Source organism: Xiphophorus couchianus, chromosome 1, assembly GCF_001444195.1.
Source record: "Xiphophorus couchianus chromosome 1, X_couchianus-1.0, whole genome shotgun sequence".
NCBI classification, from domain to species: domain Eukaryota; kingdom Metazoa; phylum Chordata; class Actinopteri; order Cyprinodontiformes; family Poeciliidae; genus Xiphophorus; species Xiphophorus couchianus.
Window position 1 is genome coordinate 10103096 of NC_040228.1, and position 12464 is coordinate 10115559.

A 12464-nucleotide genomic window follows, 5' to 3' on the forward strand; every position below is an offset into this window, starting at 1 on the left:
CAAAAAAGGAAAAACCTTTAAAGTATGTGTTAAAGTACAGAAGCAAACAATGTCTGGGATCATGAGCGCCCCCTGCCATGAGGCAAGAGAACTGCCTGCATCATCTGGAATCTGTTCTCTGTCGTTTCTGATTCCTCCTCTGCACACGAAACACGTTACACACACAGTTGGTGACAAAGAAACACTCTACATTACATAAATAAGCTAAATTATGGAAAATTAATTCATATATTAAATGTTTTTAACCATTTTATTGGCGACCTACAAACAGGAGGAGCATGCTCTCATGGAATGGCATTCAGTGCAGTTTGCGAGAGGTTGATCAATCCCAGGTGAGGCTCAGCTCGCTGCTGCCTCACCAACTTCGCTCCTGAGCATTTGAATGGGGAAATGCAAAAATTCCGAGATTTTGAAGAAAAAATAATCAAAATTGGTTACGCTAAATGAAAAATACATACTTCATAGTACAAACCACAGGGTGAAAAGAGCAAAAAAAATTATTTTATCCTTATATATTATTTTTCCATGACTACACATCACTGAGAAGTACATAATTTAACTTTTCTCACCTGCACAACTAACAGTCCAGTATGGAGAAAGACATGTTTCTCATGGAATTGCTACTTGTCATTATAAGGCTTAGTAAACATCTTGCAGATGTTAAAACGGAACTGTCTGACCTACACACAAAGCTCTATGTGAATTCAAAAGCTAACCTTGCACATCACAATGAAAACATGAGACTATCACCATCCTAATGGAGGCAGATGGTGGCTGAACTCCTGCTGGAGTGTTAAGCATTCAGCCAGCGCTACAGTGAAATAGTTTGAAACAAATCAAATCTTCGTGTATCAAAATGGCCCGGTCAAATGTCAGGCCTAAACTTTGTGTAAACACGTAAACATTTCTGTTCAGAGATGACTGCGCTTGAGATCATTTCAGTCTCTGGATGTGGAACATGAAAACAAATAAGTTCCACATCGACACCAGTGTTTCTACCTGAGGTAGATCTAGAGAGGTTGATTTGTGTTGTGAAGCTTAACGTGAACGTAAAGAGCTGCCTTTCAGCAGAGTAAATATACTACAAGAGGTACTTATCCAGATGAAAAGTATAGTTTAACATTGATTTGTACATTTTTACCCTCTTCTTAATTGCAGTGCTTCTGTTTCACATTTCAAAATGTGGAATTTTGTCTACCTGATGCCACATTGTGTCATGTCTTTATGGTGAAACCTGAACCTCCTGTCTGCAGCTGGTGGGTGAAGCCAGAGTGAACCAGCCTGTGACTGTAGAGCTGACCTTGTTGAACCTTTACCAGAGCCGCTGCTGAACTGCAGCTTCGCCATAGTCGGCATCGGACTCACAGGCGGCAAACCCATAAAAGCAACGTATGTCCAGTTAGTTTCTATGTTACAGCCTTCACTTGATTACCGAAAACAACCACTGGCACTGGAAACAAGATCAATTGTGATTTCATTCAGTGATCAATGATCTGACATTTGTAGCGACAGACAAAACCAGCGCAGGGAACAAAAGGCAGATGTGGTAGGAAGAAAGATGAGTTAGTCCTAGTGAGCAGGGACAGAGTAAGAGAAAGTTGATTGAACTGTCAATAAAAACACAGATATAAATGCTTCTACACGACAGAGAACAATATAACCAAATTGAACTCAACAAAACTATACAAAGAACCATGAAATACAAAATATGTACATAAAAACCCCAACGTGAAATCATAAAACCACTGGAAACGCAGATAATTAAAATGAGTCTCTCTTGCAGGGTTGGAACTGTGGGAGCAAATGAAGAAGCGAAGGCCAGCATTGAGTTTAGACCCGCCGTCGCTGGCTCCAGTGTGCTCCTGGTGAACTTTGACAGTGACAAACTGAAGAACATCAAGAACTTCATTGACGTTGTTGTGGAGGAATGAATTAAACCTCAATTCTTGGCACATTTAGGTTGTTTTTTTTGTTATAGTTTAACAGAAATATGAGCCTGTAAAGCACTGGAGTTTATTTTTAAATGTTCAGAGAATCCTTGGATAATTTCTCTCATAGTTTTGTTGCCACACCACAGCATGTGTAAATGATAATGAAATTATTATTGCTGGACTGTTTCTTAATTTAAAAATGAATTTCATAAAATAAATCATGATTAATGAAAAACGTACAAAGATATGGGATCATGGTGTTTTGTTGTATTTGAGGAAAAAAGCTCAATCTCATTTACACATCTCATTTATAAATTCTAAATTATTAGAACTTGTTAGAAACCTAAAATAAACAGCAACCAGATAATATTCTGATTTTTTAAAATTATTATTATTATTATTCAGAAGAATGACTTTATACTCTTGGGGAGAATTATGAATTAAAAATTCATACAATCAGAATCACAAGAACTTTTGTGCATTTCAGCCTGTGGTGTGAAATGAGGAACACTCGATAGTCAAAATGAGTTTCTGCAGAGTTTTCTTTGATAATAGTTTTCCACATCCATATAAACAGGAAAGATGAAGGTGACTGTAGGATGGTAGAAGTTATATAGAGTTTAAAAGTGTTACATCAGACAAATATAAAAATAATTACAGAAATGTGGGCTTAATGGATGGTACGTTTAAAACCTGAGAAAAAGGATTTAATGTGACAAATGAGCCTCAGCAGATATTTGCTCTTAACTCGAAGCACCGCTTTCAGCTCTATCAGTGATTCACTCATTTGTTAGGAATACAGGTGATCACATCATATAGTAAGTTATCAGATCAAATACTTAATACAATCCAGTGTCACTGATCTCCACTGTCAGGACGGCTTCGCCCGAGTCTGTCATGGAGGCACTGAGAATAACGTAGTCACCCTCGTAAAAAAGGCCAGGCTCGTCACCCTTTCCTCTGACAAAGTCACTCTCACCTCCATTGTACATCTTGTAATAAAGGCTGTGGTCGCATTTTCTACCTTTATTAAAGATTCCCACAGCAAGCCAGTTGGAAAAAAGGATTCTGTCATAGGGCACGGAGAACATGACAGCCATGATGTGGTTGTAGTCGTTCAGCTCGGCATTGAAAAGGTCGTAAGTGAAAACCCCAACAGCGCCGCTCGCCAGGCCCGTCGTCTTGTTGAAGCGAGCCTTGACGGCAGAGCAGGGACCGACCATCGGAGGGAAAGGGACCTGGCAGAAGCCGCTCACAGTGTAGACCCTGAAAAATGGAGACACCGAAAAGCAGATTTATTTTTATTTATCTTGTTGTTGTCATAAAGATAGCTTACAGGGTTTATAAAAATCTATGGAGAAAATAACAAAAAAAAACCATTTACTTAAGAAAATGTCAGGAACTGCAATGTAAGACAAATTCTCGCTTTAGGTAAAGTTTTATCTTATCTGAAGCCGTTTCATCACTTTTCTGCAGTGATGAGCTGGTGTGTTATGAGATCACTGGAGCCATTCACAAACAGGCAAACGTCTTCTAAAATTATGACTATTGTTTACATCAATATTCATTATTGATTGGGTGTCTGCCCAGCCAGGCCAGAACATTTTGACAAACCTCTTAAGACTTCAATGTCGTACCCACATTTAAAGTTAATGCCTCTATTAATGTATATTAAAGTACACTAAAAGAGGCATTATCTAAACGTCTTCCAAGTCACAAATTGGCAGACTTTAAAATTCCTTAGCTTGTCTGAAATGACTCCACCATTTTTTTATGAAATCGCCTAATTTAATTATAGTTTGTAAGCTGCATTGTGGAAATTGTTCAAACAGCAGTGCACTTTTTAAAAAAAAAAAAAAACACCCTCTAACAAAAGCTAGGCGATTTCATAATATAAGCAAATTTCTTTATTTTCTTCTGGAGCAGGAGGTCAGCAACGTCCAGAGGTCACCAGTCCAGAACCTTTCAGGCGGATCCCTGGTCCAACACAGCTGAATCAAACGACTGAATTACCTCCTCAGTAAGTTCTTCAGAGTCCTGCTAATGACTTCACTCAGGTGTGTTGAAGCAGAAACAGATCTGAAAGTTGAAAATGCCTGGCCCTCGAGGCCTGGGGTTGCAGACCCCTGCTCCAGACATTTCAGTCGTAGTGGATTGCTTTGCTGAACAAATAGAAATTAAGCCTAAACAGGTTTACTTGACGAAAAGGGAGTTATAAGAGCAATGCATCACCTTGGGTTGGAAAGAGTGTAGGAGTTTGTATTGTTCCTGATCTCAACGGAGCAGCGACGGCGAGGCATTGTGTTGAGGTAGGTGGAAGGTGACCAGACTGGGGCTGTGACATGCAGACAAAAAAAAAAAAAACATAAAAACATTAGATTAATAAAGATGGATTTTTAAAACCTACAAACAAAATAACCAGCAGGTTGGGAAAAAAGTATTCATCCAGTAAGTTTTTGGAATAGATTTAATTACATCAAATTACAGCTGAAAACACATGTCAACAATTTCACCATCTGGACCCCTTATAAAAGTGAAACAATTCTGATGCATAGCTTTGCTTACCTTCAGTCGATCCGCTTGTTGCAAAGACAGCCGGATGATTGGAGAGAATAGGTCGGGTGTCCTGGTTTTAGCCTGACTGTGAAATCACACCGCGTCAGCTCGTCACAAGTGAGCTCTTATTGACTCCACTAATCAGGACCTTTAACTCTCATGCTTGGTATCTTCAGTCCTTTTCTACGTGTGACCCTCAAATTACCACACTGAGTTGGAGAGTGATTCAATCACAGCATGCTTTGCTTCGGTTCGAGTTCTGCTTTGTTTAAACGCATAAGTTTCTATGTCCAAAAGAGTAAAGTTGTAGAAAATGATTGGGATTGGCTGATTTTCAGTAGCTCATTTGAGAGCTTGACCTTTCAACCATAAGACTATCATATTGTTGGACTTCTGTTAATCAGAATTTGTAAACTTTTAACACACTGGTTCTTGATAAATGAACCAGTGAGTTAGTATTAACTTGACTCTGGTATCACTGAAATACTCACAATTGGTTACATAGAAATACGTAAGAACTCTGAATAAAAACATCTGCCTGCAACAAACTACTAAAATGACAGTTCTCACTTTGCGGTGACAAGACGAAATCTTGGGAAACAGTGGAAATTCCCACCCAAACACTTAGAGTTTAGTCAAAAGACTGATATCAAGCTGGGAGAGACCAGTTAGTGAGCAGTTAAAGGTCATGAACTGGACAGAAGTCAAAGTCCATACAGAAAGACTTGGGAAAAGTCAGAAACGGCATTATTCACAGGTCAAACAAAAAAACAAAACAGTAAGGAGTTATCAACTACTTGAACACATGTGAGGGAGAACTAAACTGAAACTGAACTAAACCTGGCCATCCTTGTAAATGTATAGTTTATTTTAGAGCTGTGCTAATGTGAGACTGAGCATCCTGGATAAGCTTTTTAAGAGGCCAACGTGCAACACGACAGCTTTTCAGTTAATACAGAAAGAAATTACAAACGTTAACCTTGGCTAGAAAAGTTCAGTTCAGTGTCTTTCTTAGAAACAATCTCAAAATGACAAAAATACAAGGTATAAAAATTATTTATTATTTAGCCTACAAGAAAACTAAGAATGATTATTACAACATTTTCAACCTTTTGTGCAATTAAAGATTTCTCTTGCAGTTTTCAAACCAAAAACTGGTAGACCACATTCATTTAGCCTTTTGTGAAAAGAATATATGATCTGAATCATGTTCCAGAACAAATTTAGTCAACTGTAGTTACATTTATTTTCTTCAGATTAACAATAAAGGCAAAGGAAATGGCCCACAACAGAAATTCACAAAGCATTGTGAATTTTGGTTGAGGGAACCCACAATTTTCCATTTAATCTGTTTGTGGTTCACATAGTCACACTGTGGCTATGTGAACAGAAAATCAGAAAAACAGTTTTCTGATGCTGAAGCTGCTCCTATGTTGTTCTTTATCTCACTTTATATGTTTGTGTTTAAAAAAAAACACCTTTTACCATAGGTCTAAAAATGAGAAAATTTAATTGATTTTATGAAACATAAAGGCCGTTCACTTCTTTGAATTACGTTGCTTCTGATACAGTCCCAGTTTGAATAATGCATGTGTACTGGGATCAAGGCCATGTACAGTAACTCAGTGTTCAGACTGAATTACACACACTCACTCAGTAGCTAAGATCCCACAACCTCACTTACTCTTAGTATATTTTTTCCATATTTCAAATAACCACTTGGGGCTTAACACATGCCCCTTAGAAGCCAAAAAAAATTAGGTCATGCTGTCAGTTTCGCTTTCAGTTTCAAACAAACCCTTACACAAACTATGCCCTCAACAACAAACACAAAAGCATAATGGCTTTATGCAGAGAAATTTATTTGAAAGAATATTTCAGGTGGATAGATTTTATTGCTCCATCTCATCTTCCTCTTCGGTAGGTAAATGCTGGCGCTGCATAGAGTTAAGAGCGGCAGCATATTTAGCCATGTTGCTGAGCCCGTTAACCACACAGCAGCTCAGTGCACTGCGGGACGTCTTCATGTCCTTGGCACTTAGCCATATGTTGGTCTTGATGTCATAAAACTCGACATTAGGGATGGTGGTGATGCCACCGAAGCCTCCCGCGACAAACAGGTTGTCGTTCATCACAGAGATGCCAAAATTACTGCGGGCGTTTGGCATGCTGGGCACACTGCACCAGGCATTGGTGGAGGGATTGTAGGCCTCTGTAGTGTTCAAACGTGACACGCCATCAAAACCCCCAACCTAGAGTAGAATATTTGATAGGGATATGGTTACGATGTTGCAAAACCCAAGTGGACAACTGGTATTGTCAAAATAAACAGTTAAATTGATTTTTTTTTTTTTTTTTCTGTGATAAGTCTGAAAAAGTTGGGTCAGAGTCAACAAATGTCTTTTAAGGCTGTGCAAAAGAGAATAGCACATCTGGTGATGTTTTTTTAAATCATTTTAGTAAAAATAAAGAAGGCTGAAAGTGTTAATTAATTTAAAACTTGTCTAAATGTGTATTTATTTCAAGTGTAAAGATAGTTGAGACTTTGTAGTATTACCTTCTGTTCTTATTTTTTAGATATCAATAAGGAAAAGTCTTACAACTTGACAGTTTATGAATACACTGAGTTGAAGTGAAAAATTGATCCTCCCACTAAAGATAGAGATCTGCTTGTTGTTTACATAAATTAGATCGACATTATCTTTCAGACTAAAGGAGAAATAATGTATCTGGGGTACATCATCAAAAGGAAGTATCGACTGAGGGTTTTTGGGTATCCTATGCATATATAAGAGTCAACAACAAATATAACATATACATAAAAGTATGAAATATCAATGCTTTGGAGCAGCAAATGCTGTCATTGAGAATTTCAGTTTCAGATAAGTTCAACACCTGGTTTTCTAACTTTCACTCAACAGCTCAACACTTTGATACAACACTTCAATCTCTTGCTCACACATATCAACCAATCATATGGCAGCAAATCAAGGCATTCATGCATCTCACTTTGGTTTGAAAGAGAAAAGAGCAGCTGAAGTTCAAATTAAGGATAAGAAAGTGCATTTAATGGAGTTTGAAGGTTTCTTCTAAGTCAGGTTTCAGTATTTTAGCAACTGCTGATCTACTGGAATTTCCACACAAAACTCTTTCCACAATTAATAGAAAATGGCTAAAAAAAAACAAGGAAAAAATCCACTGAGAAGCAGCTTGGTGTCTGAGATTCAGAGGACACTGGACCAACAGGTATAAGAGGGAAGAAAGGCATAAACAACCAGCTCAGTTTTTGATATGAGCCGTTTGGGCAACTGCCCAGAGTGGCATGAGACAGGGATGGTTTACAAGCATCAGACAAAAATAGGTAATTTGAAGGAGGCTTCAAACTGTTTTAAGCACTTCCAGTCAGTGGGGAGTTGGCAACCCATGCCTGCTGCTGAAAATAGGGAAATATTTTTATGTAATTTATGTGAGACTTCACTTCATTTTAGCTAGTTCAAGAATTTAGATGATTGGTTTGGGGCCGGTAGAAGGAAGGGTTTGCCCAAGTCATTATTTGTGCAACGCCAACCAATGTACATGGAATACCATATCTGAATGCACACCTTGTTAAACCTTGAAGCAGATGGGTGACAGAAAACTAGGCACCACTCCTGTCAGCTAAAAACAAGAAAGTGCAAACATGCTTACCAAAGTTTGATATTTCTGCTTAGCTCAGTGCTTTTGTTTCTGCTCCACTGTACTCACTGCAAAGATGTAGTTAGCATAGGCAGCAACGCCGACCCCACTACGCCTGCTGCTCATGTTGGGAATCAGGGTCCACTGGTCTTCGTCTGGGTTGTAACATTCGGCTGTGGATAGACACTGTATCCCGTTGAAGCCGCCACAAATGTACACCTAGAGAAAGTGGAAAATAAATGGTGTTTGGTTAAAATTATCAACCTGCCCTCTGAAATTTCTTGTGTTTTTCTAGACTGACGTCTAGCAGTACAGAAATTTTCCATTTCCCTTTATTAAAAATGAGAAATTACTCAATAATTAATCAAGTTTATTTGTATCACACATGTCAGCAGCAAGGCAGCTTAATATCATGAAAACATAAAAACACCAGCAACCAATTGTGAGACCAGTAACAAACATTACATTTTGCCAAGTGCCGTCATTAAAATGATCAGTACACATCAAATATGTTGGTCAATGTTGCAGTGATTATGGGTCAAAGGCAACTCTAAACAGGTGGGTGTTTGGTCTAGATTTAAAGTGAAACTCAGTGTTTCAGCTGATTTGAGGTTTTCTGGAAGTTTGTTCCAGATTTGTGGTACACAGAAACTGAATACTGCTGAATGCCATGTTTGGTTCTGGCTCTGGGGAACCAGAGCAGACCAGAACCAGAAGACCTTAGCGGTCTGTAAGGTTGATATAACAACAACTGGTCATTAATGTTTTTTGGTGCAAAGCCGTTTAGTGATTTATAAACCAACAAAAGTATTTTGCAGTCTATCCTCTGACCTACAGAGAAGTCAGTGGAACTGGAATGATGTGGTCTATCTTCCTGGTTTCAGTAAATTTGCTCAACAGAAACACACCATGTTCGAAAAAAACAAAAAGTTTCTCACTAAGATTACTTTGCAATGGGATGTGGGGGGTTTTCAAACCCTATCCAAATAGATGTATTTTGCAAAACTGTAAAGGTAACACTTTTATTCGCATCACACAAGTCGTGATCAACAGCCGGATGTTACTACTGGCAAAAACAACAAAGAAGATGACAAGAAATAGTAGGAGGATAATATAATATTCTTCAGGTGATAGAAGGCCAACTTTGTAACTTTCTTTATGTCGCTCTAAAGGTTCAGATCGGAGTTCATCACCACACCCAGATTTTCTGCCTTCTAGCTGGTTTCCATCTGTAATAACTGAAGCTTCATCCTGACTCTTGAACGTTCCTCTTTAGGTCTAAAGATGTTGACTTCAGTTTTGTTTCTGCTCAGCTGGAGAAAGTTATGGCATATCTACACATTGATTTCTTATAGGCATATGTTCAGTGCCTGGATGGGTTTAGAGTTACCTGTTGACATGGTAATATAGAGTTGTGTATCATCTGCATAGTTATGATAGCTAATCTTATTTCCTGTTATAACCAGAGCTAGATATTGAATAGAAGTGGTTCCAGGGTTGAACTTTGAGTTACCCTGCTTGTGACTTCCATCCTATGTAATGAGAAACTACCTATAAATACAAAGAAATTCCTATTCTTTATATGAGATTCGAACAAGATGAGTGCTGGACCAAAGAGTATATAATATGACATATTCCACTATTGCTCTTGTTGGCAATAATGTGATACAAACAGTCTGAATTACCCAAAGTTTACCAAATAAATCTTTGCTGTTTTCTCTGTGCTAGTCATAAAAACCCAGAAACATAAATTAGTGCCACCTACTCTGCTATAAAGGGTTGCACAACTGGCATCACTCCTCTGCTCGTGCATGGAAGAAATAATAGTCCACTGGTTGCATTTTGGGTCATAGCGTTCAGCAGTGTTTAGCCGTTCCTGTCCATTGTAACCTCCTAAAGCATATATGTAATCATTCATCACTGTCACACTGACAAAGCACCGACTGACATGCATCGGTGACACTTCTTCCCAGTTGTGCGAGGTCAGGTCAAGTCTATGCACAGCGCTGAACTGCTCAATACTGTCAAAACCACCAACACAGTAAATTGATCCATTGTAGAAGACAGCGCCATGATAAGCCCGGATGGTTTCTGTGGTATAGGCCACATCTATCCAGCGATCACTGCGAGCATCGTAGGCTTCAATTAAACTGGTAGGGCTGCCATCAGTCCAGCCTCCTATGGCCAACAGGAGAGCGGGCGGCACCCGTGGGATTGCTAAAGATGGGCAAGCAAAAGACCTGTGGCTGGTCCTTGACATGTGGTCCAGGATGGGGTTCAATGTCTGGAAGAGCATAGCTCGACATTCTGGATTTGTTTTCACCAATTCACTTTCATTCACATGTTCTATGAGGTACTTTGGAGACATCCAAGCCAGTCTGATCTGCAGAGAGACACAAATACATGAGTTGGCTAACATTGCGTAAAGCATGGCCTTTCCAGTGCTTGCCACAGACTTAGCTAGTACAAAAGAAAATGGGAACCTTTTCTAGTTCACTTTCAAAAATGGCTTCAATCTATTTTTCTTTTCAGCCAAAATGTGTAGCTAATTCAGAATCGAGGACATCGTCTCACCATGACATTAATAGTCCTTAACCGAACCTTAAATCAATCAATCTCTCTCTGTCTGTCTCTCTCTATGTGTCTATGTGTGCATGTGTATATATACATGTGTGTGTGTAGATGCTTTATAAAATAAATAAATATATATATATATTATTGTAGTTTTATTTTATTAAATTAATTAATTTACCAAGTTAATTTAGGTAACTGCCTACATATCTATATATATCTAGATCTATATCTAGATATATATTTATATAGCTCTAGATATATCTATATAGATATATATATAGATATATCTATATAGATATATCTAGATCTACAGTATATAGATATATATCTATATAGATCTATGTACATGTATATAGATATATCTAGATCTATATAGATCTAGATCTAGATATATATATATATATATAGATAGATATATAGATATAGATATAGATATATCTAGATCTACAGTGTATAGATATAGATATATATAGATCTATGTACATGTATATAGATATATCTAGATCTATATAGATATAGATATAGATATACTGTATATAAATATATATATATATGCCCACCACACTCACCTTAGAAAAAAGTAATGAGCTGTAAGTTTTCCGTTCCTTGGGCGCATGGGCGAGCCATTTGAGGATGGCTTTGTATACCGTCTTCTCCTGCTTTACAATGAGCAAGTCACTTTCAATGATTTGAACTAGCTGTTGTGCAGAGAGCTGAAGGAAATCTGCGCAGGTGTCAACAACTTCTTTGAAATGACTCAGAGTGTATAGTTCGGACTTCTCTCTCAGTTCTGGGTGGTAGAACGTATCTGTAAGCAACCAGATGCTGAGACAGTTCTGTGGGTTCAGCTGCTTTTCTAAATAATCACTACAGGCTTGTAAAAGGCCAGTCATATTGTAACGGTCTGCTACTACGAAGAGGTCCAGTGCATTTTGTCCTGTCAGAAGAACATTGCCTGTGTAGGCAAACTCGATAATAAGACACATTAAGCTGGTTGACATTCCAGGGATGTCAAAGGTCACACAGTCTGGTGTTGACCAGTGGCTAAACAGAGCTCTGTGAAGAAACACAACAAAACAAATAGTCATTGGACTGAAAATAAACACTCACATACTTCCAGATCATGTAGTGCATGCTGAATCCAAAAATCAGGATAATCACAGTTTATTATTAAATGTTCTTCTTATCTCTATTAGGCTTGTTATTCTTACTACTCTCTGTTTCTTAACAAGCCGCCCTATTTAACTTTTTAATGTCAATTCTGCCATATCTCCTGCTAAGAGCTTACCTGAAATATGGGCTACATTTGCACAAGACGACCTTGTGTACATAGAATTCACCGCCATCCACTCTGATCACTGTGTCACAAAGCTGCTGCCTCATGCAGAGCTTGTTATGCAGTGACATGTTTTAACCAATATTTGCTCCCTAGGATTAAAGACCTTTCTACTCTCCTCACTCATGGACTGATTTCCTGCAGAAACAAAAGGCTGTGAGAATTTCAGAACTCTCACAGGGTCTGTCATTTCAATTTCTGTGACGTCACATGAACTAGTCATGAGAATTCCAAAGGTAACCATTCCAAGGATAAATCCAGCTGTCTGTATTAGATTAGTTATGTTAAAAATCGGCCATATAAATGATTTCATTTTAGATAATATCATATTAATTAGCTGGGAAAGTAGATATCCTACCAACCTACTACTTAAAGCTGCAGTATGTAACTTT

At 38.2% G+C, this 12464-nt stretch overlaps 2 protein-coding genes across 2 annotated transcripts; both read right to left on the reverse strand.

The window, feature by feature from the left end:
- Window positions 1–2432: 2432 nt before the first annotated feature.
- LOC114147706 (DELTA-sagatoxin-Srs1a-like) lies at window positions 2433–4733 on the reverse strand. The gene is made up of 3 exons (XM_028022269.1): window positions 4497–4733; window positions 4164–4266; window positions 2433–3197 (listed from the first exon to the last, which is right to left on the reverse strand). Exons 2-3 carry the CDS (start codon window positions 4229–4231, stop codon window positions 2771–2773), a joined length of 495 nt encoding a protein of 164 aa, XP_027878070.1. The 5' UTR covers window positions 4232–4266; window positions 4497–4733; the 3' UTR covers window positions 2433–2770.
- Window positions 4734–6328: 1595 nt separating this feature from the next.
- LOC114158086 (kelch-like protein 10) lies at window positions 6329–12210 on the reverse strand. Its single transcript, XM_028039401.1, has 5 exons — window positions 12025–12210; window positions 11306–11792; window positions 9928–10545; window positions 8232–8381; window positions 6329–6739 (listed from the first exon to the last, which is right to left on the reverse strand). Exons 1-5 carry the CDS (start codon window positions 12141–12143, stop codon window positions 6380–6382), a joined length of 1734 nt encoding a protein of 577 aa, XP_027895202.1. The 5' UTR covers window positions 12144–12210; the 3' UTR covers window positions 6329–6379.
- Window positions 12211–12464: the final 254 nt, after the last annotated feature.

Bases quoted from the DNA above. Each gene is read 5' to 3' on its own strand.
- LOC114147706 (XM_028022269.1), bottom strand. From the start codon at position 4,231: ATGCCTCGCCGTCGCTGCTCCGTTGAGATCAGGAACAATACAAACTCC. The intron at 3,198-4,163 runs GTGATGCATTGC...TCCATTTTTCAG, and splicing joins TACACTCTTTCCAACCCAAG to GGTCTACACTGTGAGCGGCT.
- LOC114158086 (XM_028039401.1), bottom strand. From the start codon at position 12,143: ATGTCACTGCATAACAAGCTCTGCATGAGGCAGCAGCTTTGTGACACA. The intron at 11,793-12,024 runs GTAAGCTCTTAG...GTTTCTTCACAG, and splicing joins AAATGTAGCCCATATTTCAG to AGCTCTGTTTAGCCACTGGT. The intron at 10,546-11,305 runs GTGAGTGTGGTG...GTCTCTCTGCAG, and splicing joins GCTCATTACTTTTTTCTAAG to ATCAGACTGGCTTGGATGTC.